General features: G+C 41.7%; 1 protein-coding gene across 1 annotated transcript in view; it reads right to left on the bottom strand.

Moving 5' to 3' along the window:
* Positions 1-1,202: 1,202 nt before the first annotated feature.
* The window catches only part of THSD7B (thrombospondin type 1 domain containing 7B), a 228,588-nt gene continuing 204,056 nt past the window's right edge, over positions 1,203-25,734 (bottom strand). Inside the window, exons 19-29 of the mRNA XM_088521788.1 lie at positions 23,177-23,318; positions 21,650-21,765; positions 21,197-21,314; positions 15,356-15,501; positions 9,716-9,875; positions 9,187-9,360; positions 8,994-9,089; positions 7,877-7,959; positions 6,159-6,351; positions 3,788-3,875; positions 1,203-2,347 (exon numbers count right to left, since the gene is read on the bottom strand). Coding sequence (XP_088377914.1) covers positions 2,266-2,347; positions 3,788-3,875; positions 6,159-6,351; positions 7,877-7,959; positions 8,994-9,089; positions 9,187-9,360; positions 9,716-9,875; positions 15,356-15,501; positions 21,197-21,314; positions 21,650-21,765; positions 23,177-23,318 — 1,398 coding nt within the window. The 3' untranslated portion in view covers positions 1,203-2,265. The remainder of the gene's footprint in view (positions 2,348-3,787; positions 3,876-6,158; positions 6,352-7,876; positions 7,960-8,993; positions 9,090-9,186; positions 9,361-9,715; positions 9,876-15,355; positions 15,502-21,196; positions 21,315-21,649; positions 21,766-23,176; positions 23,319-25,734) is intronic.

The following is a 25,734-nucleotide window of genomic DNA, read 5'->3' as shown; positions in this document are numbered from 1 at the left end:
AATATCCAATGCCTTTTTCTGAATTATGTTACGTTCTCAGCCTCATTGATCCTGCAGGACCACAAGCTCCTCAGCTCAATTTCACAGCTTCATTCAATCCCCGGTTATCGAATACCTGCAATTACATTGTGAAATTTTCATGAACGATCATTTCTGGCTCTAAATTATGAAGCTCTGCAGTACTGCGTTGCATATTAACATTCTCATATAAATAATTATCTATCCCACATCATGTAAAACACAGTGTATATTGCACATACAGACAAAGGTGCTACACACGTATATGAAACTCTTCAATATTATCAGCAACAATTGTCCCCTGCAGAACTGGACCGGTTTTGTGGGCAGTGCCTTGAGTTATGTCTCTTCAGCAATCATCGGGTCTTCATTTGAGACGTATCTCCTGCAACATCCCGGGGCTATCCCTGCTCTCAGGACAGAGCAGCTCCAATGGATACTGCTCCGCCAGGATTAAAAATAAGGCCCTTGCAATGCAGCAACCTTGTATAAATCAGGGCACTTCAGTGGTTCTCCAAGCCCACTAATGGGCTGGCCCGTGGAAGAGAAAAGCATCATTTGGACTTCAATATTTGTTGATATGGAGGGCAATGATCACACATTGCAGCTACCATTTTTTGTATCATTGTCCCTACTTTCCCATGCTTTTTTGAACAGCTTACAATGGAGTTTGTTTATTTGTTATTCTCAGAGAAGTATTCTCCTCACATCCTAGTCCACAGGAAACAGACATATATTAAGATCTGGCAACATTCTTCTTGTACCTCTCAGCCTATACATGTTAATCCAAGGTTCAGCACAGGAGGAATAAAGGGGTGTTAGAACACCAAAGTTACTGAAAAATACTTGATCCTGCTTGGTAACCCATAAGCAGCTCTCGTTCTGCAGAAGAAAGTGGGGCTAGCAGAACATCTACCTCGGGAAATTGGGTTTGTAACCCTTTTCCCTCCCAGTTTGCCTACCCAGGAGGACCCGATGATCTCTAGACCACCAGCCTTCTTCACTGAAACACAAAACCTAGACCAAACACTCTCCAGGTCTGCAATTATTTTCTGAACTTCTTTTACTACTCAATACAGCACAGACTCCCCCCAGACTGTATGAGAACAGAGGCCAATTTCAGACGCAGTAAAACACTAATAATGTTGTTTGCACACATTTAATTCAATATACCAGAAGCAATATTCTCACTCTCCTTATCATTTTATTTGCTTATAAATACAAGCCAATACCACAAGATGGCACTTTCTTACTTGCAACATGTACTATTATAAACACTTATCCTCTTCAAATGTTCCCAGATGTTTACAATATGTAGCTTTTCAGCAGTTTTGAAACATTTAAAAAAGCAAGACCTTCTACAAACAGTATTTGTGTTAGATGTATATTAAATGAGGTCAGGTAATTAAATTTGAAAAAAGAATTTATAAATATTTCAGATAAGAAAATTTAAATACAAAAGCAGAGTTTGTATTAATTAAACTGAATAACAATTTAAACTGGCCATAATGTATCTACATGGTTTAATTTAATTCAAAATACTTTTCAAACAATCAAGTCCTCTAGCCACCCATCAAAACACCCATCTACTCAACTCTTTCAAAAATATTTTCAGTTAAGAAACCACGTAGGCTTTTTCATACCAATCCTTATTCTGTCCTATAGGTGGAAATGAAACAAAAATCATATTCCAGACTAGAAAACAGGATAAGAAGCAATAAACTTTAAAAAAACTGATAATTTCAGATACTTCAACTCATTCTTCTTTGTGGTCCTCAAAATGCATGATCCAGTTTTAAAGTCTTTCGAACGAAATGTAAACACTAGAAAACTCATTGTTGAAATATGTGAAGAATAGAGAGCCCTGCACTAATATAGTGCATAATGATGCTGTGTCAAACTTGTCATTTACAATAAATGTCACATTTTCCTCAGGATTGTCATGCCTTTTTATTTATTTTTAGTAATGCCTTTTGACGTCTGTAGATTTTTATTTTTTATTCCCATTGCTCAACAGGAAGAGATGTGTTTTGCGGTCCCTTCAGCACTCTTTCACAGGATCCAAGTCTTTGACTCTTTCTTTTTCTTTTTTGTAAGAGGTGGCAACAGTCTAGGTTTGCCATCTTTCTGTTCTGCCCAGCATATTACACATCAGGAGATTCCTCAAAAAACTGAGAAGTCTGCGACTTACAAAAAAAGAAAGCAGTTAAGGCAGTGGATGTCTACGTTTGGGCTTCTTTTTTCCTGTTACATGTCCACGTCGCCGTCGTACGCTAAGGTGAGAGGCTTCTGTTGTGGAGGAGGGCTTTGATTCTGTTTTGTTTTTATGCTGCGAGGAAAATAAAAGCATTTCAGGACATAAGGAAAAAATGCAAACTGTGGTAGTGTATAAAGCTTAAAATATAACCATAAGAAAATCACACAACTCTCTCTGCTAGCTATTTTGTTTTTCAGTTACGTGACCCTGCAGGAGAGGGGTCCCTTGGGAGCAAGGCAGCCCGGAGCTCTGCCCGTGCTGCACGTGTGCAGGTTGGGTTGCAGCCTGCCTAGAAGCACAGGGCAGCCCACGGCCTGCCGGGCTCTGCATCTGCAGGACGAAATCAGAAATCCCCAGTGTTGTCATCTTGGATGACAGAACAAGGGATATCTCACAGAAAAATGGAGACACCGCCTGCTTGCAACAGGGATATAGTCATTTTTCCCTTGCCTTGAAGAAGCAATAACTGTTGCTTTTGAGACATGTTCTTACTAGTCTTCAAGTGATGGAGAAATGTTTGAGGTTTAAAAAATTCCCTATATGCTCCACTTGGGTGTCACTGAGATGTGGTACTTACATCTTACAAAGAAACTCCCAACTAGCATCCAAACTCTGTTACTTAAGCTAATTAAAGAGAGAGAGAGACTGAATGAGAAAGAAAAGGCGAGAATGAGAGGGAGGACGAGTGTGGTGCAGGGTAACGTCACTGCCAGGTGAGCAGTTGTGGCTCTCCAGATCTGTCTCAGCTTTGCTGGAGGTTTGCACAGTTTCGATGGTTATAATCACTGGAACTCCTGCCCACTCCAGGCACAGCTAATGCCAGGGATCCCATCGCCCGGGACCAGCAGGGCCCGGGGGAGCCCAGCACTTTCTGGCATCCACGGTACCCGATACCGGTGAGGCAACAGTGCACTGTGTGAAAAATAACACCTTTCCTTTATATAAAGTGATAAATTCATCAGATGCCTCCTACTTCTTAGTTGGAGGGAAACAGAATTTCCCCAGTTGCCTTTTTTACTGCATTCACATTTCCAAGATCTCCACTGCATTCCCTTGTCAAGCAGCATTTTCCAATGGAATGCAGGTATTCTACCTAGTCCTTCCTTGAATGGAAGCCAGCATCCAGATCCAATCAGCCTTCGGAGTGTTTCAGTTTTACTTACCTTTTTGTGAAGTGTGTACAATAAAATGCCCATCTAATCCTAGCAGAAGTCTGAATAAACCTAAGTGCCTTCTGATAACCAAAAAATGCTTTCCATAAATAGACACATACATAGTCTATACACTCAAGAGTACTTCTCCAAGGATGTATCAGTTAGCATCTACAATTCTGAGAGTTTTAAATTATTCTGAGGTAGGGGCCAAATGTTGGTAGTTAAATATCCAAGTTCAATTCTTTCTTAAGACCTCAAAGATTAAATCTCTGCAACTGAGGGTTTTGACTGTGCTGTATTTCAGATTACTTAGATAAAAGCAAACAAAACAAAGGGACAAAATACACACAGAACTTACCACATAAGGTAGGATGTAAAAATCATGACAATGATGATGAGGAACCCACCAGCGGATACTCCATATACCCACATCTTCAGTCTACCATCTATTGGAAGATGAGGAGAAAGCAGAGAGGGAGGGAAGGCAAATGCAAGAGGCTTTATGTTAAAATACACAAACTCTTCATGGAATAAATAGAGACAAAATGTACAAGCAAAATTGATATTAGTTAGTAGGAAATACAGCAAAGACTGCCTGGGAACGAGCCACAAAGAGGAGGCTTTTGATGGACAATATTTTCCTGCAATCTTTTTCAAGGTAGAATTCTAACTTTGGTAAAGATCTCAGGCTTTGCTGACGAAAACTCAGAGGGAACCTTCAGCTCAGTGCTCAACGGCAGCACCTTCCCTCCGGCGGCGCTCCTGCAGCGCGTTCCCGGGAGCCGGTGCCGGTCCCGGAGAGGAGCAGGACACGGGGCAGGCACCAGGCACCAGCTGGGGGGTGGCACAGGCTGCGCCAGCCCCACGGAAACCCCGGGCACCCACGACGTGCAGCCCTGGACACGCAGACTGCAGGGGACAGCACCGTCCTCTGCAGGGCCCCCAGGGTCACCAGGGGTGAATACCAGAGTGAACAAGCTACTTAGAGCTGAAAAAAATCACTTGGACAAGGGCAAATGGGAATAAATTCAGCTTAGAATAAAAATAGGAATAGGCTTTGTAAAGCTAAGAGGGATAAAGTTGTGCAATGGCTTTCTAGCTGGACCATGGGAGCAGGAAAAGTAACGAGTTTTAAGTGAGATCGGGCTCTCGTCAAGGCTGGTAGATTCAGGGTTGGACAAGAGTTTCTGCACACACGGCTCAGCTTGAGCAGAGGGGCACTTCCCTGCTGTTGTGTTGATGGTTCTTGAATTAAAAGCTATGCATTAATAATAATCATTAAAAATATATCAGCATTTTTGCTTCTTGCCCAGATCTGGACTTAAAGAATCTCTTGTAGATATAAACTATGAGGGGCTACTACCTCAGAGCTGTGGTCTGCAGGACCAGCCTGAGAAGAAACCCACAGGGCTCCATGGCATTGCCCAGCAGACATGCGCCTACTTTGTTGCTCTGCCATTTACCTTTTCTGTAATGTTTCTGCCCCAAAATTAAATCATGCCATGCTTTGCAAAAGCTCCTTAGTCCTCCTTTCTCTCTACCTGCACCTGTGGGAGAAGCATCCACCTACTCCCCTCTCCCTTCCAGCCACCCCACAAAGTATCAGCTGAAGGCAGGACACCTGAGTAAGTCTATAGACACCCACACAAAGGGAACTAACCCCAAACCTGTGACCTGAGGTGCCAGCAGACTGCCCAGGCTTTGGGATGATGAGCTTGATCTTAACCCAGCCAACTCTAAAAGCCTTTGGACTAAGCTCTGTTAGCTCTGAGACTGTCAACGCAAAGGGTAACTACCACGTGCAAATCAAATATGTAAATGTAACATTCAAAGCGCGATCACATACATGGCCCCTTGAACACTGCAGCAAAAATTTCACTACATGTTGTCTAAAATCCCATGTTCATTACAAACTAACAGGAAACAAATGCGGTGTTACATCCCAGAGAAAAGGGAAGGAGGCACTGGGAGGGTTTTAGGGCATGGGGAGAATTAATGCATTTTGACAGGCCTCACTGCTTTCTCCCATTTTAAAGTTTAATTCCTATGTTAGAAATTTATTTTGAATAAGTTTATGTTGTGCAAAAGATTTTAAAATGAGAAACTCACCAAAAAAGCTAACAAAACTAAGTGACAAGTAATCTCTCACCAGAGAGAGATGAGGTTAAAACTCACTGTTTGGGTACCATAGCTTGCCTGTTTTGGGGAAGGGGTGAGGGGAAATCTTTTTTTAATTATTATTTTAATGTCTTAATCTCAACACTTAAAAATACAGCCTCTTCAACTTTCCATACATTTTCCACTTTTTTTTTAATATGCTTTTGAAATGTGCCAAGAAAAAAAAAACAAAGCTCTTTTATGAAATTTTAACATGTACTCTGCTCTCAGCCTTCTGAAGTGTTAGCGATCAATGTCTTTCCTGGTCTGAACACAGCATTTGTAGAAACATCATCAGATAATAACAGTAAGCATTCCCCCCCAAACACACAGGAGTATCCTTTTTCAAAATATTATTGCCTCATTTTGTCTCTGCTATCTCTCAGCACAAAGGATTATAATTACTCTATATAGCCACAAAGGAAGGAAGGATGACACACAAGTCAGCAATTGTGAGAGGGCTCTGTGGCTCCCAGCCACAATCTCTGATGTTATGATCTACAAAGCAAGTATCTTTCCTCCACAGAAATGTTGTAAAGAAAATTTATTCCATTCATATTTAAGTTTTTCACCTGGATTAAAAGGTTGAATAGACCATCCTTTGAAAATGTCATGCATTTTCGAGTTGACAGGTTTATTTTTTCCAGCAATAGTCTTAACATCAGCTTTCTTATCTTCTAAACCTGGTACCTTCATGCAGTAATCCAGGAAGCCATTTGATCTCATTATTTCTGTATATCCTCGCTCACATCCGCAGACTCCTTTCTAGGTGACAAAAAGGAATTTGATATTTAAATAGTATCCTCCAGCCCAACAGTGCAAATTGTAGGTAAACTATGAAGAAACTGCAAGGTACTTCCTGCATATGTAATCAGCTCTACCAAAACAGAGTCCGTGCAAATCCACTTCAGAGCAAAAGACAACAGGTATAAAAGATACTGGTTGAGAAAGAGTCAGTAATTATAGAAAAGACCAACATGAAGCCATTTTCACGCATTTCCATCCTAACAGGCTTAATCATAGGCATCTGTGGCTTCATCCACAATCCCCTGTCATCAATAAAACTTTTAATGCTAACTAGGCTGGACAGTAGATAAGACTAACAAAGAAACAGTCTGACTCCAGATCCAAATCCTCTATTTCAAAGTACTTCCATTCCAATATTTCTTAAAATGAAGCACTGTCTTTATGACTAAACATCCATTGACTTGTATCAATCTAGACAGCTTTTCCTAGAGGTTCCTTATAAGTCTGTCACTCACTAAACAGATACTCGACCTTCTGGTTGTCTACTTTAATACAGCTTTCTTAAGTTGCCTTTCTTTGCTAATTAGTTTTTAATCTGTCTGAGGGTCTGATACTTATGATCCAAACAAGTGAATGATTTACATTTTTTGTGATCAGAAGTTAACTCTTAACCTCAGCATTTTGCCACAAGCTCCTCATTTTGTTGGTAGATGATCCTGAGCTTTCCAGAGGCTTTGGGCAGAAAATGGAATCTCGAGAGTTTTCACAGATAATAAATGCCATTTTACCCATCACTTTTATGTCTCTCCAGGCTCTCAGAGGCCTCATGGCCATACTCGATTGCCCACAAGGTCGTCTCCCATGTGCTCGTCCTCCCACGAGCCCAGCTGATGCTGAGGCTGTTTTCAGAAGCAACTATTCCCCAACACCAGCCTGGCCAGTCGAAGGGATCTGTCACACTGTGACACAGAGACTAACAAAAGGCCCTTTTGGGAAGGTTTTGCACTGGAGTGCAGTATTAGAGGATGTGCCACTCTCGACCATCTGTGCCTAGAGTTGGCTTGGGGACAAAGCAGAGAAAATGGCTTGGTGCTTCAAGAGGTTTTGTGGACGCTGCACATTCCAGCAAATGAGTCCCTTCCAGGTTTTGTTTTAGGAGGTGGCATAGGGATGGTGGGATCATGATACCACAGACCCTGCGGGCTTCTGTATCCACGGGGGAGAGAAAAGGGAAGTACTCTTTATTCCCTCCCACATCAACTCTAAGCAGGCCTTATTTGCTGCATGACATAATAGAACTTAATGAGAGTTTAACTAAGTGGTTCCAAAACTGCTCTGCAAAAACAAACCCAAAATAACACCACCATCACTTGGCACAGATGTGTAAGGGTTTCCTTTCAGACTGAAATTCCTGCAACTTCCTCGAGGTGGTATCATGTGCACACCAGTTTCGAAGGACCTAAAATGCATCTGAGATACAGAAGATAATTGAATAGATTTTGCAGTGTTAATTCCTCAAGCATATTCTGTAGCAACTAATTACCTGTGTGCAATAGGAGAAGGGTTTCCTGCATGCTGGACTGCAGTGCTGAATTTCAGCTGGTTTGGTCTGAAGAGAACACCCTCCTGCAAAAGAAATTACCAAGCACTTCTTTAAAGGGTATGTTCTACAATGTTTACAATGTTTTTGCTTGGATCACTACAGTGTACTTATTACTTGCTTGCTTATTTTATATTGTTAAATACTTGTCTATTAAGCTCATTAGCATAATATCAGTAGACATCACATTAATTAATTTGCCTTAACAAGGCAGGAAATTATTATCATATCCATCTTACTAATTGAGAATGGAGATATCCAGAATTAACAAATTTGCCACAAGCCACATAGAAAGTTGGGGACAGAATTAGATGCAGATAATCTTCAGCCCCATTAATGTCTTATCTGCATCAGAAGACAATTGCATTAACACCTTAGCCCATCCTTCCCACTTGGGGAAATTCTGTGCTTCTAAAGGCATAAAAAAAAATGTTAATGTGTTCTTAACTACTTGGCAACCCTTGCACATAAGAATTTGTATATTATTGTAATAAGTCACATAAATAGAACAAGGATGTGCAAGGCCTATTGCCTTTGCCAAGAAGTCATGGAGCTTCAAAGTGCTGACCATGAATTTCACTTTTCATCATGTACAGGAAGACTTTGTAGGTCACAGGAACAGCAGGAATCTCACAGTTTGAACTCCGAGTGATTTGAAATTCCTGTGCATGGAATAGAAGAAGAGCTAAAGAATCTGGGCTCTCTAGCGTGCATGTGATTTTCTCTTCTTTTCTTTAGAGTTAGGAAGAGGTTGCAGCACTATCAGTTGGTACAAGTCAGGCAGGCCTTTTAGTACGTGCATACCCATTTCTTCCTGTGACCCGGCACACAACAGGGGGGAACTCACCCAATTATTCTCATTTAACAACATGCATGATGCTGACTTGGTAACAAGGTTGGTAAAACCCTACCTGTCTTTCCCACATACAAATCTGAATCCATATTCTGAAGGAGCGTGGAAAGGCGCTCCCTCTGTCCTTTGAGCAGCTGATTCACAGCAAGAAATAAGATGGCATGAAGACTTTTTAGTCACAATCGTGCATGCAGTTTTTGGCTATACCTGTGACGTTTATCCCATCTGAGCGTTGACACCACACGGTGCGCTCATTTTCTTGCCAAAGGCTGGTTTTCCACAGATAGCTGTAACACTTCCCTCCTACAACACAAAGCCACCAGTACCAGTCAGTCTTCACATTTGAACATAATCAAAACAAGTTCTTGAAGAGGAGAGAGCAGCGTTGTGGCAACGATACCTGAGCAAGGCCGCGTCTCCATGACTTGTCCAGAACAGCTCTCTTGGTTCTCAAAAGCCTGACCTATAAATGTCCTTGACCGAGACTGGCGACCTGTTGTCTCAAAGCTCCTGCCACCAATGCACGTGAGCTCACAAGAGCTCCACTCCGACCACTCTGTCAGGTGGCAATCACCTACACATTGAATGAACAAATCACGGGTTATCAAACTGAATCAGCCACAAAGCACAAGAACAGCCTAAGTTTACATCAGCTTTAATAGCGAAACACCACCAGTTTGTCACCCAGTGATAGTCGTTGTTCAGATGTTCTGCTTCATCTAGTATCTTATCTCTCCCCGAAAAGAACGACTAGGAGCTTGAACAGTTGAGGCCTGAGCATAACTCTGGCTTTTGTAAAATAGCTTAAAACAAAAAATGAACAACAGCTGTTCTACCAGCATGAGTTACATCTGCTGAACTACGGAGGCACCTCTACCTCAAAAAGCTATTTCAAACAGGAATCTGCTGCGACTCCCCAGTGACTTTACCTGGGCAAGGCACAGAACAGGGTAATTGCAGCACACTCTCTTTTGGTGGTAGCTCACCACATAAAGCATTTTCCACTGGTCTGGAGGTAACAGGAACAGATGCATCATGCACTACACATGTGAGGTTGCGGACTTGGAAACCATCTCCACACTGTCCACCCTGTAAAATGACAGAAAGGAACAGAAACACATGCTGCTGACACAGGCCCATCGCAGAAGAAAGAAGGTTGATTCCACCTGAAAAAGCTTCCAAGACATGAATCTGCTCCCTGGACTGAACTCTCTTCCAAGTATGCCAGGTCATGGGAGGACAGAGGGAGATCTCCAGGCATGTCTCTGCTGAAGCAGAAACCCAGGAGCACTGCCAGGTTCCTCCCCCTGTGCTGACAGGGTTGTATTGGGATGTATGTCACAACCAAAGCATGAAAACAGCACACAAATGCCTTCCTATCAGCTCTGCCTCTGGGAGTCGACGGGATGCTACACACGGATGAGAACTACTGTACTCAGCACTAACACAGTTCAGAGTGGAATGGGGTCACAACTCTAGGGCAGCATAAGAGGAGTTTTCTTTAAGAGCAGCAAAAGAAAATGCAATAGTGAAACGAATTAGCTGGAACAAATCAAATACACAGGACTTGAAGCCTGTGCCTAGCAGTGGCATGGATGGAAAGGATGTGTAAAGAGTATTGCTTCAGGACAGTTGGTCACTTCCCATACAGCAAAGCTTGGAACCTTCTGTGAGAAGAGGTGGATACCAAAAATCATGAATATCCTGGAAAAGAATCACATTCTTGTGGGTTGAGCCTTCATGCCTTTGATTAGAGCTACTGAATTTACTGACTCTTAAGATAGGCCCAGCTACCTGAAAGCAAAAATTCTCAGCTACTCTAAAGAAGCCAAAGGCAGAGCCTGGCCACAAAGAAGGGACATTTCTATTCACCTCCTCTGATGATAAAGGCCAACACAAGTGTTTGAATTATCTAAGTCTGCAGCAGTAAAAATTTGTCAACGCTTTTAATTTGACTGCTAGGATTGTCGTTCACCAGGATGTTTGTGTAATTCCTTAATTGTGCAGACAGGTATTGATTCTGAAGTGGACAGATATCACCATTCAGTGCACACACTCTACTGAATTGTCTTCCAACATTAGCCACGGTCTGTTAGCACTGAATTAACTTTGAACAAGCAATAGAAAGCTCCATCTGAGCCACTCCTCAGCCCAGTCCTGAAACATTTAGCAATATAACAAAATACCAGCTACACCTTTCCTCGAAACCCAGAATCATTTGGCTAAACTGATGATCGAGGACTGAGGATGCTGGGCCATTTTAAAGGTTGGAATTGTTTCATCCCCTCTGACAAGCAGGGTTGCAATGATGGCAGAGGCAAGCACCTTAAATCTGTGTGACGCTCTTTGCACACGCCGCTGAAACCCTGTAGAAATGACACTTCACAAAATTCAGTAAATAAAACTCGAGAGCTGAAAAGCTGCCTTTATATAACTGGGGGAAGTGCTACTTGGATCACTTGGCAGCACATTTTTTTTTTAAATAATGGACTTCATCTGTGGAAGTGAAAGGCTCCCTACCAGGCACATTTATTCACCAGCATGTTTGATAGCAAAAATCTCAAGAATGGCTCTCCCATATACATGTGGTACCTTTTTCATTTTCTGCATTCCTCTTTTTGCTGACACACAATGAAATGAAAATAGGAGCCTAACTAGTTGGATTTAAAGCAGTTTCTAATCAAAAGTGTCTTAGAGAAGTATTAGTGCAGATTTACTATATGCAGCGAGATTTTCAAGTTTTCAACACCATGTTTCACTTTAGTCAGTATGTAACTTACTGTTCTAAATTACTGTTTCACCACCAAAACCTCTACTGCGGTCTCAGATTAATGGTGTGTGAATAACTCATGCAGCTGTCAATTGGGTTAGAGTTCTTAGAAATTGCTGGTGGAAACAGAATACGATGTGGAGAAAATTCTCTGGGGAAATGGGCACTAATCAAACAGTAGTGTATTTCCAGCTCAAAGAAATGGCTCATGGAATGACTGAAGATTACTAGAAAGGCCAAAAATAGTTTTTAAAATGATATGTATTCTTTTATATATAACATATCTAAATATCTATAAATTTATGTATTATACAAATAGTTTATATAAAAATATGAACAACAGATATAAACAAAGCTCTTTTCTTTTGGTACCATAGTCTCCACTATGAGAACCAACATGCTTCAAGGCAACATTTGTCATTCCTCTACCATGCAACACTGGAAATATACTCATATTTTCCTATGCTTAGGATAAGAAATAAATAAGAACCATGGCATCTCAAACACTTCAAAAGGTAAAGGTTAGCTTTTGAATAGTGGCTTCCATTTACTTACTTTCATTCAAGGCCAGAAGTAGTTTTTTGCAATCAACAGAAACCAATGACACACTTCAGAAGTGCAATGCTGCCCTGCCATTTATGGATGGATCTGACATTGACTTTCTCAATACATCTGGCAAGGTCATATGCAATGCAGGAGCACTGCATTAACTTTCATATCATCTTAAAAATTATTCATGTCCTCAAAATTATACATTTGAGGATCTAATTAATAGGTGTGGAATCAGTGGAAGTTTGCTACAGTAATGGCACAACGAGGATCCAGTGAATAGCTCCTAATCAGAGGAAAATTGCCTAGGAGATTATCAAATATTCAGAACTCTGGGGGATCCAATCTGTGTTGTAAATGCCTTTCCCTGGTAGATGTGATGATCTGAGGCTTGCGCAAAACCAGGATTTTTCTCTCAAGTCATGAGCTCCTTGCAGAAAATGTGCAGGGCCCTGAGCTCCAGTGGACAGGACAAATTCCTGCACTGCCCCTTTCCACCACAGAGAGAGCCTGGGGTTCCCTACATGTTCCCTTGGGGATCTCCATCCTCCCCACACGCAGCCTGCCCCCGTGAGCCCCCTTCACCCCACACGACCACTCAGGAAGCAAGGAGAAGATTTTGGCTTTTAGTCATTCGCTAGAGAGGAGAGATACAACTAACCAAATGCAAGTGTAATCTAGGATAGTGTTTGGACAACCAGAGATGTTTTAATTTGCTAACATGCTGCTGTATGACAGCATCTACACAGACCTACTCTTACTTCACCCTCTCCTGGGTTCCATGTAAGCTCACAGGTATTTTAGGTAAACAGTTGATTGCCCAATGCCAGTCTCATCCATGTTGGTGCTGAATTACATAAAAATTCTTAATAAGAAAGATTTATATGATCATATTTAACGGACACATTTAAAACACTTTAGGAAGGAAGGGTTCATAGCTTGGGAATCAAAGGTACTTAGTGCTCGGTAATGCCTAACTACTTGGCTTATATTTTTAGAATGGAAAAATTATGTCAGCCACAGTGTCAGACACAGCTAATTTTACCGTTTGCCTCCTACAAATCAGGGTAAAATAATTCAACTCCAGGAGGAAAATGATCCATGCAATGTATCCCTTTAAGACTATCTATATTGTCTGGTTTCAAAGTCCTTCCTCCCCTTGAGTGCTGAAGTCTGCCTGTGATACATGCAATTTCCTGGACAGCCACACAACCATTGATAGACTGCGAAAATCAGCAACACAAAACCCTTCACAAGCTCTATTGCTAAACACACAAACACCCCTAATTATTCACATGAAGTCAACTTATGGTCCTTCGATGATTAAGAAATACATTCTCATTTATCTCATAATACAAGGAAGAAATAATTTAGCCTTATAATTAGGTGTCCTCCTTATATTACTACAGGAGGACATTTTCATAATATGTATTTTGGTTCTACTACACTGTGCATTTACCTTATTTAACAAATTACCCTTGAAAGCAGGACTTCTGAGAGCTTTCTTTAGAAAGTAAGCTTAAGCTTCTTTTCCAGAGGAGCACAAGATAAATCGCCCTATATTTACGAACTGCATTTAATTCCTAAGCACCTCATTAAAGAGAGCTGGACATGAAAAAAATGGCTCCTCTCCAAAAAAACAAAACAAAGAGCAGAGGAACTACAACGCAGTAATTTGAGAGGAGAAACAAGCTGTATCACACTGAGAGTGCGGAACGCGATGCGGGTTAGAGCGGGTTATGATTACTTGCTTTGAGCTGAAATTTTGCAGTCTGCTGGATGCACACATTTTTATTCTTCAAGACGCATTATTCAGCTGGAATATGCTCGAGCGTTAAAAGAATTAATAAGGAATATGAATTATCAGCTAGGTTATTTCCTGTAGTTGAAGCTCCTCTTCCTAACGTTCAGCAGAATTTACTTGCCTTAGGTGGACAAAAAGCCAGTTGAGGATGTGATAAATAAATATGCAGTACATACACAGATCATACGTACATCTTCAGTTGCAGTGAGTTGTCATTCAGTGTAAGAACAGCGAAAGGAAGGTGGCCTTAATTGCTTTGCTGGTCTTGGACTGTCCAAAGACAGTAACAAGCCAGATTTCATTTATAATCTAGGTATCTGTGATGCCACTGGGACTATTTTGTGCAGCTTTAAGATACTCTCCTGCACCCAATCTGCCGCTGTCAAGAAAGCAAGTAGGTACTCAAGAAGCCACACCATACTAGAGGGCAGGCCACAAAAGACAAAAAACATGTCTTTACACGCATTATTGGCCTAATTTCCTATACTCTGCAGTTTGGAGAAGCAGCCACAGACCCTTGCAGAGGTCCATGCCTTGGGATTGGAGAGGAGGTTCTTCCCCTTCACCACACTTCTCACCTGCACCTCTGCAAAACCGGCTTGATGCAGACTGAGCAGGTTCCTTTCTGCCTGGGAAACTTCAGCACAAGAGATTCACGTCCACTTAATCTGGCTTACTAACTAATATGCTTGAATATATGAAACACGATCTAATGGATAAGGGGAAGGAAAAAAGTGTGTGTGTGGGGGGGAGGAAATCAATTCAAGCTTGATGCAACTCAAGGGTAGTGAGAAATGAAGACGCCAGTGCTGACAAAGCAGAGGTGCAGAGTGTATGTGCAGCACATGGCAATTTATTCCAGCCATTTTTAGATCATTAAAAAGATAGTCACACTTAGGAGAAAGCAGAAATCAGCATTTCATACCATAACTTACACTATCGTACTTAACAGCTTGTAGAGAGAGACCTGCTGTAGAGCATTTAAAAAAAAACAACAAACCAAAACAAAAAAACAACACGTAGAAGGAGAAAAAAAGGGGAAGGAGAAAAAAAAACCCACAAAATGCTCCTGAAAACTGGCCTATTTTTGTGTTAGAGTTATTTTATATAATTAAATTATAGGTCACCATGGCTATGCTCACTCAAGCACATTTACTCTGTAAATCTCCTTTAATACCTCTATCAGCTCATAGTACTAGCACTCATATTGTTATAAATAGTTTTTGATGGCTGCAAGATTATGTGAGCAGGTTTACTGTTCTTGCACTTTCCCCGCTTTACCATGGATCTTATCAACGCTATCAATGAAAAAAGGAAAAAAAAAAAAACACCTCAAAGCTCCGAAGAGCAGCCTAAATCAATTCTGTCGTATTACGGCGATTTTTAGTGCTAACGTCAACGCGGAGCGTGGCGGGAGCGGGGGGCGAGGGCCGCGGGGGGCCTTACCTGCAGCTGGCACGGGGCCCACGCTCCGAGCGCCCAGCGGTAGCATGGCGTGACGGGACAGCGTCGGTGCTGCGCGAGCTGCAGCGGGCACGGCCGCCCTCCGCCGCGCGCCGGCAACAGCACGGCCCGCCAACGCGCCGCCTGGCCTGCGCAGAGAGAGAACACAGCGTGAGGTGAGCAACGCACGGCTTGTGGTTCAAGCAAGAAGGTGAGTTTTTTTGCCCTGGACCATCACAGAAGCACCACGGTTGGAAAAGACCTTTCAGATCATCGACTCCAACCATAAGTCATCACTGATCATTGAGTCTCCTCTCAAGGGAGGCAGTGAGGAGGATGGTGCTGGCCTCTTTACACTGGTGGCCACCGACAGAACTAGAGGAAATGGCCAGAAATTGAAGCATCAAAAGTTCCACAGGAACTTAAGGAAAAATTTCTGAACAGTGAGGGTGACAGAGCCCTGGAACAGGCTGCCCAGAGAGGTTGTGGAGTCTCCTTCTCTGGAGATCTTCAAACCCGCTTGGATGCCACCCTGTGCCACGTGCTCTAGGTGACCCTGCATGTGCAGGGGGGTTGGATTAGATGATCTCTAGAGATCCCTTCCAACCTTAAGCATTCTATGATTCTATGATAATCATCAAGTCTGACTGTAAAGCCATCCTCCCTTGCATGCCCACAGAGAACAAGGAGACGAGGCTGGGGCCTCACCAAGGACTCAGTCCTGCTGAAAGACCCATTTGTGAAGCTCTCAAGACCCCGGTAGGTGCTGGCATCCCAACCACCCCTCAAAAACTCCCATCTGCACCAGCAGCCTCACGGTCAGAACTGATAACCTTAGAACCAAACGTGGAGAACCCTGTTTGGGGCATACAGCAGGGGTATGCTCCCTGCCCAACAGACTGTTTTGTTTTTTGGAGGCTTTTTATTTTAATACTGGCAGCTGTGGAGACATTTTATGGACAGAACTTTGATGTTTTATGCCTGTAAATTAGCAACACTTTATAAAAATGCAGTTAAAAGTAGTTTGGCTTTTCTTTAATTAACACCATATATAAAATCCATCTCTTTTTACAAACTTGCTACATTGCTGACAAATCTATAGCGCCGTTGTGACACCCTGTACATGAGGTTATCAATAGAAATAATGTGAGATTTTGTGAGAAGTAGTTATATGGGTTTATCATTATTACTAGTTCATTTTTCCACCAATAAAAAGCTGTTGAGAAAGCAATTATTCAGGAAAGCTATTGGATAATACGGATGCAATTACTAAATTTTCCATTCTGTGGAAACAGTCACTGATGCTTTGTATATTTTCCAAATATACTATTTGTTTAGGCAATACATTTAAAACTTGACTAAACCCTGACTATTAAATATGACAAGAAAGTAACAGCATCATTTCCGACATTATAATTCAATATGTTTCCACAGATTTTTAACAAATGAAATTTTCTTTTTATGACCAATTATGTGCATCTAATTTGAAAATTGCAAGTACTCTAATGGCTATTACCGGCCATAACCACTTCTACAACTTCCATTAAAATCCTATTTATTATTGGTGAAAACTTCTTTGCTAGTGAATGGAAAAAGCAATTACGTTACTACTTCTGAAATAATAAAGCTGAATACATTCATTAAAGTTGCAGCAATTCCATTTTCTTCTCCTTTGCTGTCCATTTAAGTCTAGGAACATTTTCTTTCGAAATGTTTCAATCAGAATCCAGACTACAATTAAAAAGAAGAGGGAAAAAAGCCTCATGAATGGGATGCATGAGGTTGTGCAGGGATAACACTACTGCCTTGACTCCCAATGGACACACAGCGGCAAGTTCAAGTGCCATGGGGTGTTGAGGTTAGAGAGCATCAGGGATGGCCCCAGGTCCCTGCGCCCCCAAACTCACCGCCGGGCACCCAACGCTTCAAACCTTGGAGTGTTCAAACAAACATCTTCCTCTCAGTCACCCTTCCTAACACCTTGCTGGCAAAAAGGAAATGAAAAGACCAACAAACGGCGGTCTGAATTCCTTCTTTTAAGAAGAATTCAACAACTCTTCTCATTAATACTTTGTTTTCCAACTGTTGGCCATCCAAACCATTAAAATTCCCGGCGTTTGCAATGGCATTCGGCTCATTTTTGCTACCACTCTGCTTGCTGTGAATAAATCGTTAAAGCAGAAGAAGAGTGTAGAGATTGCATTGAAAAGAGCATTTTCCCTCAGCACAATCACTGCCACACATCTCTTTACTGTTTCTTTTTCCCCCTCCCATCACACCTTAAAGTTTATCTTGGTGCTCAGCTGTGACTCAAGCAACAGAAAACCTCCACTTGTCTTTACTGCACAAATATCTTAATTTATAATATCGATTGAGAACAGAAATTCATTATAGCTGAGATTTCAACTTGTTTCCTTTGCAAACTCTGCAACAGACAAAGTAATTTCTGTTATTTCTTAAATTTCCCAATGAACTAGCCACATTTCTGTTTCATCTGCTCAGCAGTGCTATGCGATTTGAAAGTTAGAACAGAAAGTCTACTGAAAATTGAGGTTTTTCTTCGTAACATTAAATTTCCCAGTACTTTTGAAAGAGAAAAAGACACTGCGCTTGTTAGTGCTGGTACTGGTCACTGAGGAGCTGTGTGGGATCAGCAGCTAAAACTTCACGACTGAAGCACAGGGTGACGTTTTCAGATCATTGCTCAAAGTGATGCTACATGGCTGAAATTGAGATTATTAAAATTTCTGCTGGAGCTAATCCCAGCTGGAATTACCAACGTGTTTAATCTGTGTGACAGTGTGTCAGAGCCCATCTAATGCAAACCCCTTAGGAAACGCAAGACTAGAGCAGGGATCGAGTTCGTTAACCACCACCCGGGAGGTCAGGTCCAAAGCCACCAGGACCAGGTCCAAAGTCACCGCGACTGGCAAATGCTGGAGCTGCTCCTCAAGAAGTGGCGTTCCAGTAACTTTGATTCAAGCGGGTCGCACGGCATCCATTAGGATGACATTATAAATCTTTTCTCAACAGCACAGCAGTAAGTACAAGGGCCTGCACTATATAAAGCAATGTCAGCCCCAAGCACTAAGCAGTGCCCAGACCTGCAGCTCCGAGAGGCAAATACAAGTTTCACCTCCGTGGGTGCAGAACAGGCAGGAAAGAGAGATCTACTCGAGTCATCATCAGTTATAAAAATCAATATGTTCCCCTCTGGCTGCTGTGTACCAGAACCATATTAGATGTCAGCGCCGCACAGGCAGCGGCACCGCATCATGTTTTGATGCAGCGTTCCATAAAATGAAACCTGAGTGGGGGGGAAAAGGTACCAGCCATTAAAATATATCATAGCAAACCACGTTACTGGAAGAGATGGCCAGGAAAAAAATGTTAAAGAAATTCAGAAATAAAAGTGTTAGCAATGTTGCTCAAGAAACAGATGAAAGTGTAAATCCAGCAGCAGGAAATGTTGATCTGGATGATACCTAAATTATGTCTCTCTCTGAAGTCACTTATGGCCCTTGAGCCAGCCCTCTGCACGTTCTCCAGGACAAGCCAAAGAAGCAGAATCTTATTCTGTGTGAGCAGAAGAGAGGGGAGCCAGCAGCAGTACGTGCCAATGACTCAATGTGAATTATTCCTGAGAAGCAAGTATTTATGTCCTACATTTTGGCTTTATCAAATTGTGTGCAATTATTTATTTGACAAAGTAAAGCAGAATTAGTGTTTACTACAGCCTACTCCCACTGCTTCTTTATTGTCACCTTTTGTTTTTCTACGTCTAATTTGAGACTCAATCCTATTCTCACAAACAACCATGAGAAACTCATGTTGATTTTCTAGGCACTGCAAGCACTGAAGATTTTGGCAGAGAAACCTCACTATATTCATCTGTGAGGTACCTGCATACATAATTAATTAATTCATTATTAATGTTGTAATTAAGTACCATTTGTGACTAATTGGAATGCCTTAAGGAAACTGAAATGAAGGTGACTTGATTTCTGCTGTTGGAAAGGCAAGGGCCATGGCTGCAGGATGGATAGGTATGTGCCTTGATCAGCTACGTTTGAACCCAGTGCAAGTCCATGCTTGACACTTCTTGCTGAATCAAAATGTGGCTCAGGTTTGGGGCTACAGTAACATAAACTGCATTCAGAATAACTTGGGGAGCAGAGGGACACAAATTCCTAAGCATTCGTACTCCACAATGAGGATCAGATGACTCTTGTTGGAGCTATCTGAATAATCAAGAAGGACCTAACAAAGCTTGGCCTCTTCATGACCCAGTTTCTAAGCCAGCTCCTGCAGGCTCTTAGCTGATGCAAGTTCATAGAATGATATCCCTGGCTTTGAACACACACGCTTGAACTGCACAAGCCAGCTCGTTAGCTGGTGGCCTAACAGCTTCGTGTCGTTGGTGGGCCAGAAGGTCACTACTCAGTCTAGGCCAAAGGCTGCTCAGTTTATGTTTTTCAAGTAGCCTTAACAAGTTTGGGGACCTACATCAATAACATCCACAGAAAAGCTGAGCCCTGCTCCTGCAGGGTGCTCTTGTTTTCAGTCAGCTCAGGCCTCAGCAGAAGTTCAGCTCTGACTTAGGAGGCAAGGAGTGTGTTTACTTTTGAAATGCATGGAGAACCATCAGCTCGTTAATCAGGCTTTAGGATGGGCTGAGCATTTTTAGTGTAGGGAACTGAAAGTGAGACATACCTTGTGCAGACAAGGCAATGCAAGAGCTCGGGATGAGGAAACCTTCAGCCATTAGACAGCACGAGCTAGTCACTGCTCCACTGCATAATCCAGCGGCATGTTGAAAGCCATAACCTGCTTTTGCAGGTGTAGCTCTGTTTTAGTCAATGATCTAACACTTAGAAAAGTAATATATGTCCATTTGACAACATGCGTATTAATACTTAAAAAGATTTTGAAGAAAAATAATAGTGTTTGGAATTAATAGTATGCTTAGTGTGTTGTTGGTAAAACAGTACTACGGATTACTCATTTATGTTAAAAGATGCTATTTTAATAAAAGTACTAAAAACTCAGAGGAAGAACACCACTAATCCAAATATTAAGCTTTTTGTGTAACACGTTTTGATCTCTGAAATCCATCTGAAGGGACCATGCTACAGAAGTTAAGAACTTTTTTCTTCCTGACCTCAAATGAATCCGATTGAAGTACCTATTATGGCTCTTAAATCTTAAAGATTAGCTTATGTCTAAAGCCCATCAGAAATGTGGAAAATAATGTCACAAGCCTATTTTGAATAAAATGCACAATGCATTTCCTTCTGTTATTACTCAGAGGACTCTTAAAATCATATAAAATTAAATATAAATCTTTTTGCTCTCTCTGTGCTGGTAAGTGTTACTGACTATAAAAAGCCTGGCTGAAGTTACTGGAAACATACAAGTAGTCAAGGACCTGTGGTTACAAGATGGAGACAGAGGGGTACGCTAAATAACCAACAATAATCCTCATTTTTTTTCCTTCAAAACGATATAGTTATCTTACTAAAAGTAACTCTGCCAAAAGGATCTTTAGTTATTAAGCCTGCAATCCTCACTGGCTTTTCTGATAATTCTATATAAACTCTCTCCACATATCAGGGGTTATCAGGGGTTCCAGTACTTCAGGCACTGGAATATTTCACACATTTTCACTATTTTCACTAAAAAAAAAACACTCGGACTGTTGAAATATGTTTCCAAAAAGCATTTTTTAAATGGTTTACCATAAATCAAAGCAATGATTTCGCTTTTTAAATGTGCTCAGAAGCACGGAGCGCTTTTGGTGCTCAGCCACTCTCCGTGGCACGGAGCGCGCGGGGCCGGACTCACCGCCGGCGCCGCACGTGTGCGAGCACTCGGACCACGCGGACCACGGCGAGAGGCGGCAGTCCACGGCGCAGCCCACGACGCACTCGGCGCTCATCTCCGCCGGCTTCTCCAAGTGAAGCTACAAGGAAACAAGGAGATTTTAATATAAGCAGCGATCTGGTGCTACTCCGGTGTCTCCAGTTACAGAGAATCTTCTTGAGGATACGATCAGTAAAATGGGTTTGTATTTTGAAGAATTTTGGCACCTGGATATCAAAGCCATGTACCCCAGGCATGTTACTCCAATGCTACATCCCCGTGCGAGCAGAGCAGCATTGACGCACATTAATTGCAGATTATTATCCTGCATTTCTGCTAATAAAGGCAATTTGCCCACAACTACGACACAGCATGACATGAATCTCCTCGAGACGAAGGTCCTGGAGCGCGTCCCCTCCGCGTGCAGGGCCTCACCTGCTCGCAGTGACGCGGGGACACGGCCTTGCCGTCGCTGCGCACGCAGCCCAGCAGGCGCCTCCGGACCCCGGGGCCACACGTGGCGTTGGCAGCCAGCTGGCATGTGCTCCAGCCTGGAAACACAGGAAAAAAGCAGCTTGACACCTACTCCGGTTATCCCTCCTCAACGGGGTGCTCCACCACGCAACCTTACAGCAAGTTCATGAACAAGCCCCAAGTTAGTTCCTTTGGGAAAAAAAGGGCAAGTCTCAGAGGAGAAATTTGTGCCTCTGTGCTCAGATTTCCTTTGAAAACAAATGCATTAGACCACGCAGAAAACGGTTAAATGCTGATCAAGTGCATCAGTGAAATCCTGTTGTTGTATACACAAGGCTGCCTTGTCTGAAATAAAGTTTTGCTTTGATAAAGTAGCTATGGAAGTTTCTGAAGAGTTACTCCATTTTAATTTATTTCTTGTCCCAAAGCAAAGGTTTCAATTTTTTCAAAGTAAACTCTAATAATAACAGTAGGATTTCTAGTTGACTTATTACTTGTCCAAGATTGTGATATTCAGAATAAAACTAAGCCACGAAAAAATGAATAAACACCATAACAAAAACAGCTAAAATTCCTGGATCCCACTTACAAATAGGAAACATATGAAAGTAAGGCCTAATACTTTGCGATGCCTCTGAGAAACATGAACTCACAAAGATTCCTCATTTCAGAAGTGTGAAGATAAAAAAAAAAAAAAAGGCACCATGATGTCATCTAATGTGTTGTTATTTCAAATAGGTTCAGTGTCTATGCAGAAAATTAACATTTTCTCCTTCTCTGGTATCCCTTTCCACCCACCTGCAAATTCATTTTAGATATTTGTTTATTTCTCATTTATCGAGCAAGTCAAAGAATAAAAAGATTTTCTTCTTTTTTTTCTGGTTGGTTTGAAACAGATCTAATTGTTTCTAATGAAGGTTCTGAATAGTTTGTTTTTAAAAAAAAATGTCCATCATTATAACTTATATTCATTATAACTTATATCGTCTTTAAATCATACTTTTGTTGGCAATAGTGGCTGCACTGAGAGCTTTTAACTGGAACTTATACAGATATATATATACACACACACAAAATTGTATTGTATATGTTTTATATACATATTATATGTATATATGCATATATATATATATTTGCATATACATATTTTATATATGTATGTGTGTGTATACATATATAAATAAAAGAAGAAATAAATTCTTTTGATAAAGTACCAAAAAGAATAAAGCCAACTTATTTCTCCTGTACCTGTAATGACAACTTAAATAGTAAAATCATGTATTTATCTACAAACAATCACTGAAGTTTAAATGTCAAGGCTTTAACAAATACCATAAGCAAACATAACTAAAGGTGCAGCTGGCGAAAGTCAGGACCTTTTATAAATAGATATTTAGAAAAGCAAAATTTCAATTCCGTATTACTTAGTAAAAAAGTGCCACGTGGAAATTAGTCCTGCCAGGACCGTGGCAGAGAGCTCACACTCACCTGTTAGGTTATACTGGTATTGGAAGCAGTTTTGGTTCAGAATACACGGCCTCATTTGCGAGCCTTCGGGGCAGGGCTTCGTGGTGACCGAGGAGCGCAGCACTTGCCGTGTCCGCAGCTGCATGACGTTGGGGTCGCACACCTACACAAGCGACAGAAGGTAGAAGAGACCTCAGGAAAAAAGCACAGATGTGGATGGGCTGAGCTTGTTGCCATGTTAGGCACGATATAATTGTGTATATATGTCGTATATCTCTTAGAAAAAATCTTTAATACTAGGACTGCCTGAATCATTATAAAGCAGTAATGATACAGCCACGACTTGTTTGCCAATTGAATGCAAAACAACTGAAACCTCTCCTCATTCCCTCCCAAGCTTGCACCAGCAGCTCCAAGGATTCAAAACTCCAGGCACTGGACAGGGCTAATCAGAAGTGAAGAGCACAAAACCCAGCTGATTTTCAAGGTAATCATGGAAAAGTCTAAGTAAGCTCATGCTGAGGCTGGCGTTGTTCAGTGAGCAGCCACATAAGCTGCAAGATGGGGCTACAGAAATGGGCCTGGGAAGGGTGGGCCCTTTGGGAACACAGCACTATTCCCACAGTCCAGGCCAGCAGGAACACACGAGCGGTCCCAGAAAGCCTGATGGAAAGAAATCCTTACTGGAAGTTTTCAGAGCATTTTAACTGAACAAGATGACCCATTTAATTCCTAACAGTCTCTCATTAGAGCTGATGATCTCTCAGGTACAGCAGGAAAAGCCTGAAAATATTGAAAGTAGAAAGATATTATTTTTGTAAATGCTTGGGAATTTAAAATATCTTTTTTTTTTCCTATACAGTACTTTAATACAAAAAATATCTAACAATTTAAAATGTAGTAACAAGTAGCTGCCTGCAAACACTAAACTCCGCCTGGGTGAGAGTATGGGGAATTCCTTTATTGGGAATATTAAAAAGAAATGTCACAGCATTACAGCAAAAATCTAGATCTCAGACTGCTGTAAACTGGATTAGTTGCACAGATGGGAGCATAACTGGACAGAATAAAAATCAGTACAAAAAGGAAAAGGTCTGATCCAGTCTTAAAACTAAGCTGTCAAGGCCTATTTTCCTTAGGCTTATGCTATGTGAAGGGAATTCTATTATGCTCTTATTGCTGAGACATCACCTTGTCAAGCAATTTTAAACAGCAACCTAATTCAAATATCCTTGGCCACCTAAAATAATCAATTATTCTTAATCATCTAAAAGGGACACCTCTGGTAAGTGTTTACCAACGGGTACCTGTTCGGTGACTAATTGGGTTGTTCATCCTCACGATGAGGAGGAATAACGTCAATGATTTGCCAATTTGAAAGAAAAAACAAATAAAAATCAAAGACAGTATCTCCGCAGCTACTCCTAATTAGGGTATTTAGGAATTATGTTACAAAAAGGAGAAGAGAAAACTCAATAAATGCCGTGAAAGCAGCAGCGCTGAAACGCATGCTCTTGCTGCTTTCAAAATAAGGATCCACAGCCAGGAAATATGAATTATTTGTAGATAAGTGAGTTCTTTTAATGAGGTAGCACTGCCCGCCTTTGCCAAACACGCACCCGTGGTGCTCGATCCGTGGTGCCTGCGGACACCCCGCATGTCAGAGCAGCCACGACTCAGAGCGTATCTTGTGCCCACCAGCATCCACATAAATCACTCGTCTGCTGCCCCGAGGCCGATGCGGGACGGTGCCGACGAGGCGCGTTGCGAGGAGCCCGTCCGCGCGATAAGCAACCCGCTCCTCCTGGGCGGCAACAATAAAGAGTCTCCGTAGGAAACGTGGCCATTTCATCAAGCTGAGTACACAGGGAACATGCGGGAATTCAAAGTCTGCAAGCTGTAACTAATATCCTCTAATATTATTTGTTGAATTTCTCTTTACGTCAATTGAGAAGTCAATTTAGTTTTATAATTGATTTTCTGGCCTTACTCTTTCAAGTTAACTATGGAAAAAATTGAGCCAAATGTATATGGAACTGAGTAAGCAGCAGGAGGGAATGACTTGCAAAGCAAAAGATGAAAGCTGGGATTTTCAAAGGAGCAAGAGGGAGCCAAGGATCCCACTGTCCTGGAATCTCAATGGGCTTTGGTGCACAGCTCCCATGGGATCCCTTAAAAATCCCAGCCAAAGAATTAAATATTTCCTGCGTGGTAAGGGTGAGGAATGGCTTAGTAGACTTTAAGTAGTTAAGCAGTAAAAGTTAAAGAAGAGGGATTATTTCCGGCGTGCATTAGGAAGAAATGAAGAAGTGTGTAGGATACTGGGAAGAAGATACACCATCACCATTATCCTTACTGCCATATCTAATATGTGATGTAATAACTGCACAAATCTAGTCTTGATTTTGGATCTTAAAATATGCTGAGGGAAAAGCTAATCACCATTGATGATAAAAAAAAGGGGGATGGATATGGATCCTGATGTCATCGATACAAGAGAGACCAATGAAACTGGGATAACTGTGACGCTCGGACAGAAGTTCAGAGGCCCACAGAAACCTAAGCTAGACCTTAGCCAT

The sequence above is a fragment of the Tinamus guttatus genome, unplaced genomic scaffold (assembly GCF_059628265.1).
Source record: "Tinamus guttatus ecotype Peru unplaced genomic scaffold, ASM5962826v1 Tinamus_guttatus_pri_ptg000133l, whole genome shotgun sequence".
In the NCBI taxonomy this organism is placed as follows: domain Eukaryota; kingdom Metazoa; phylum Chordata; class Aves; order Tinamiformes; family Tinamidae; genus Tinamus; species Tinamus guttatus.
This window is presented reverse-complemented; position numbering and strand designations above follow the sequence as displayed.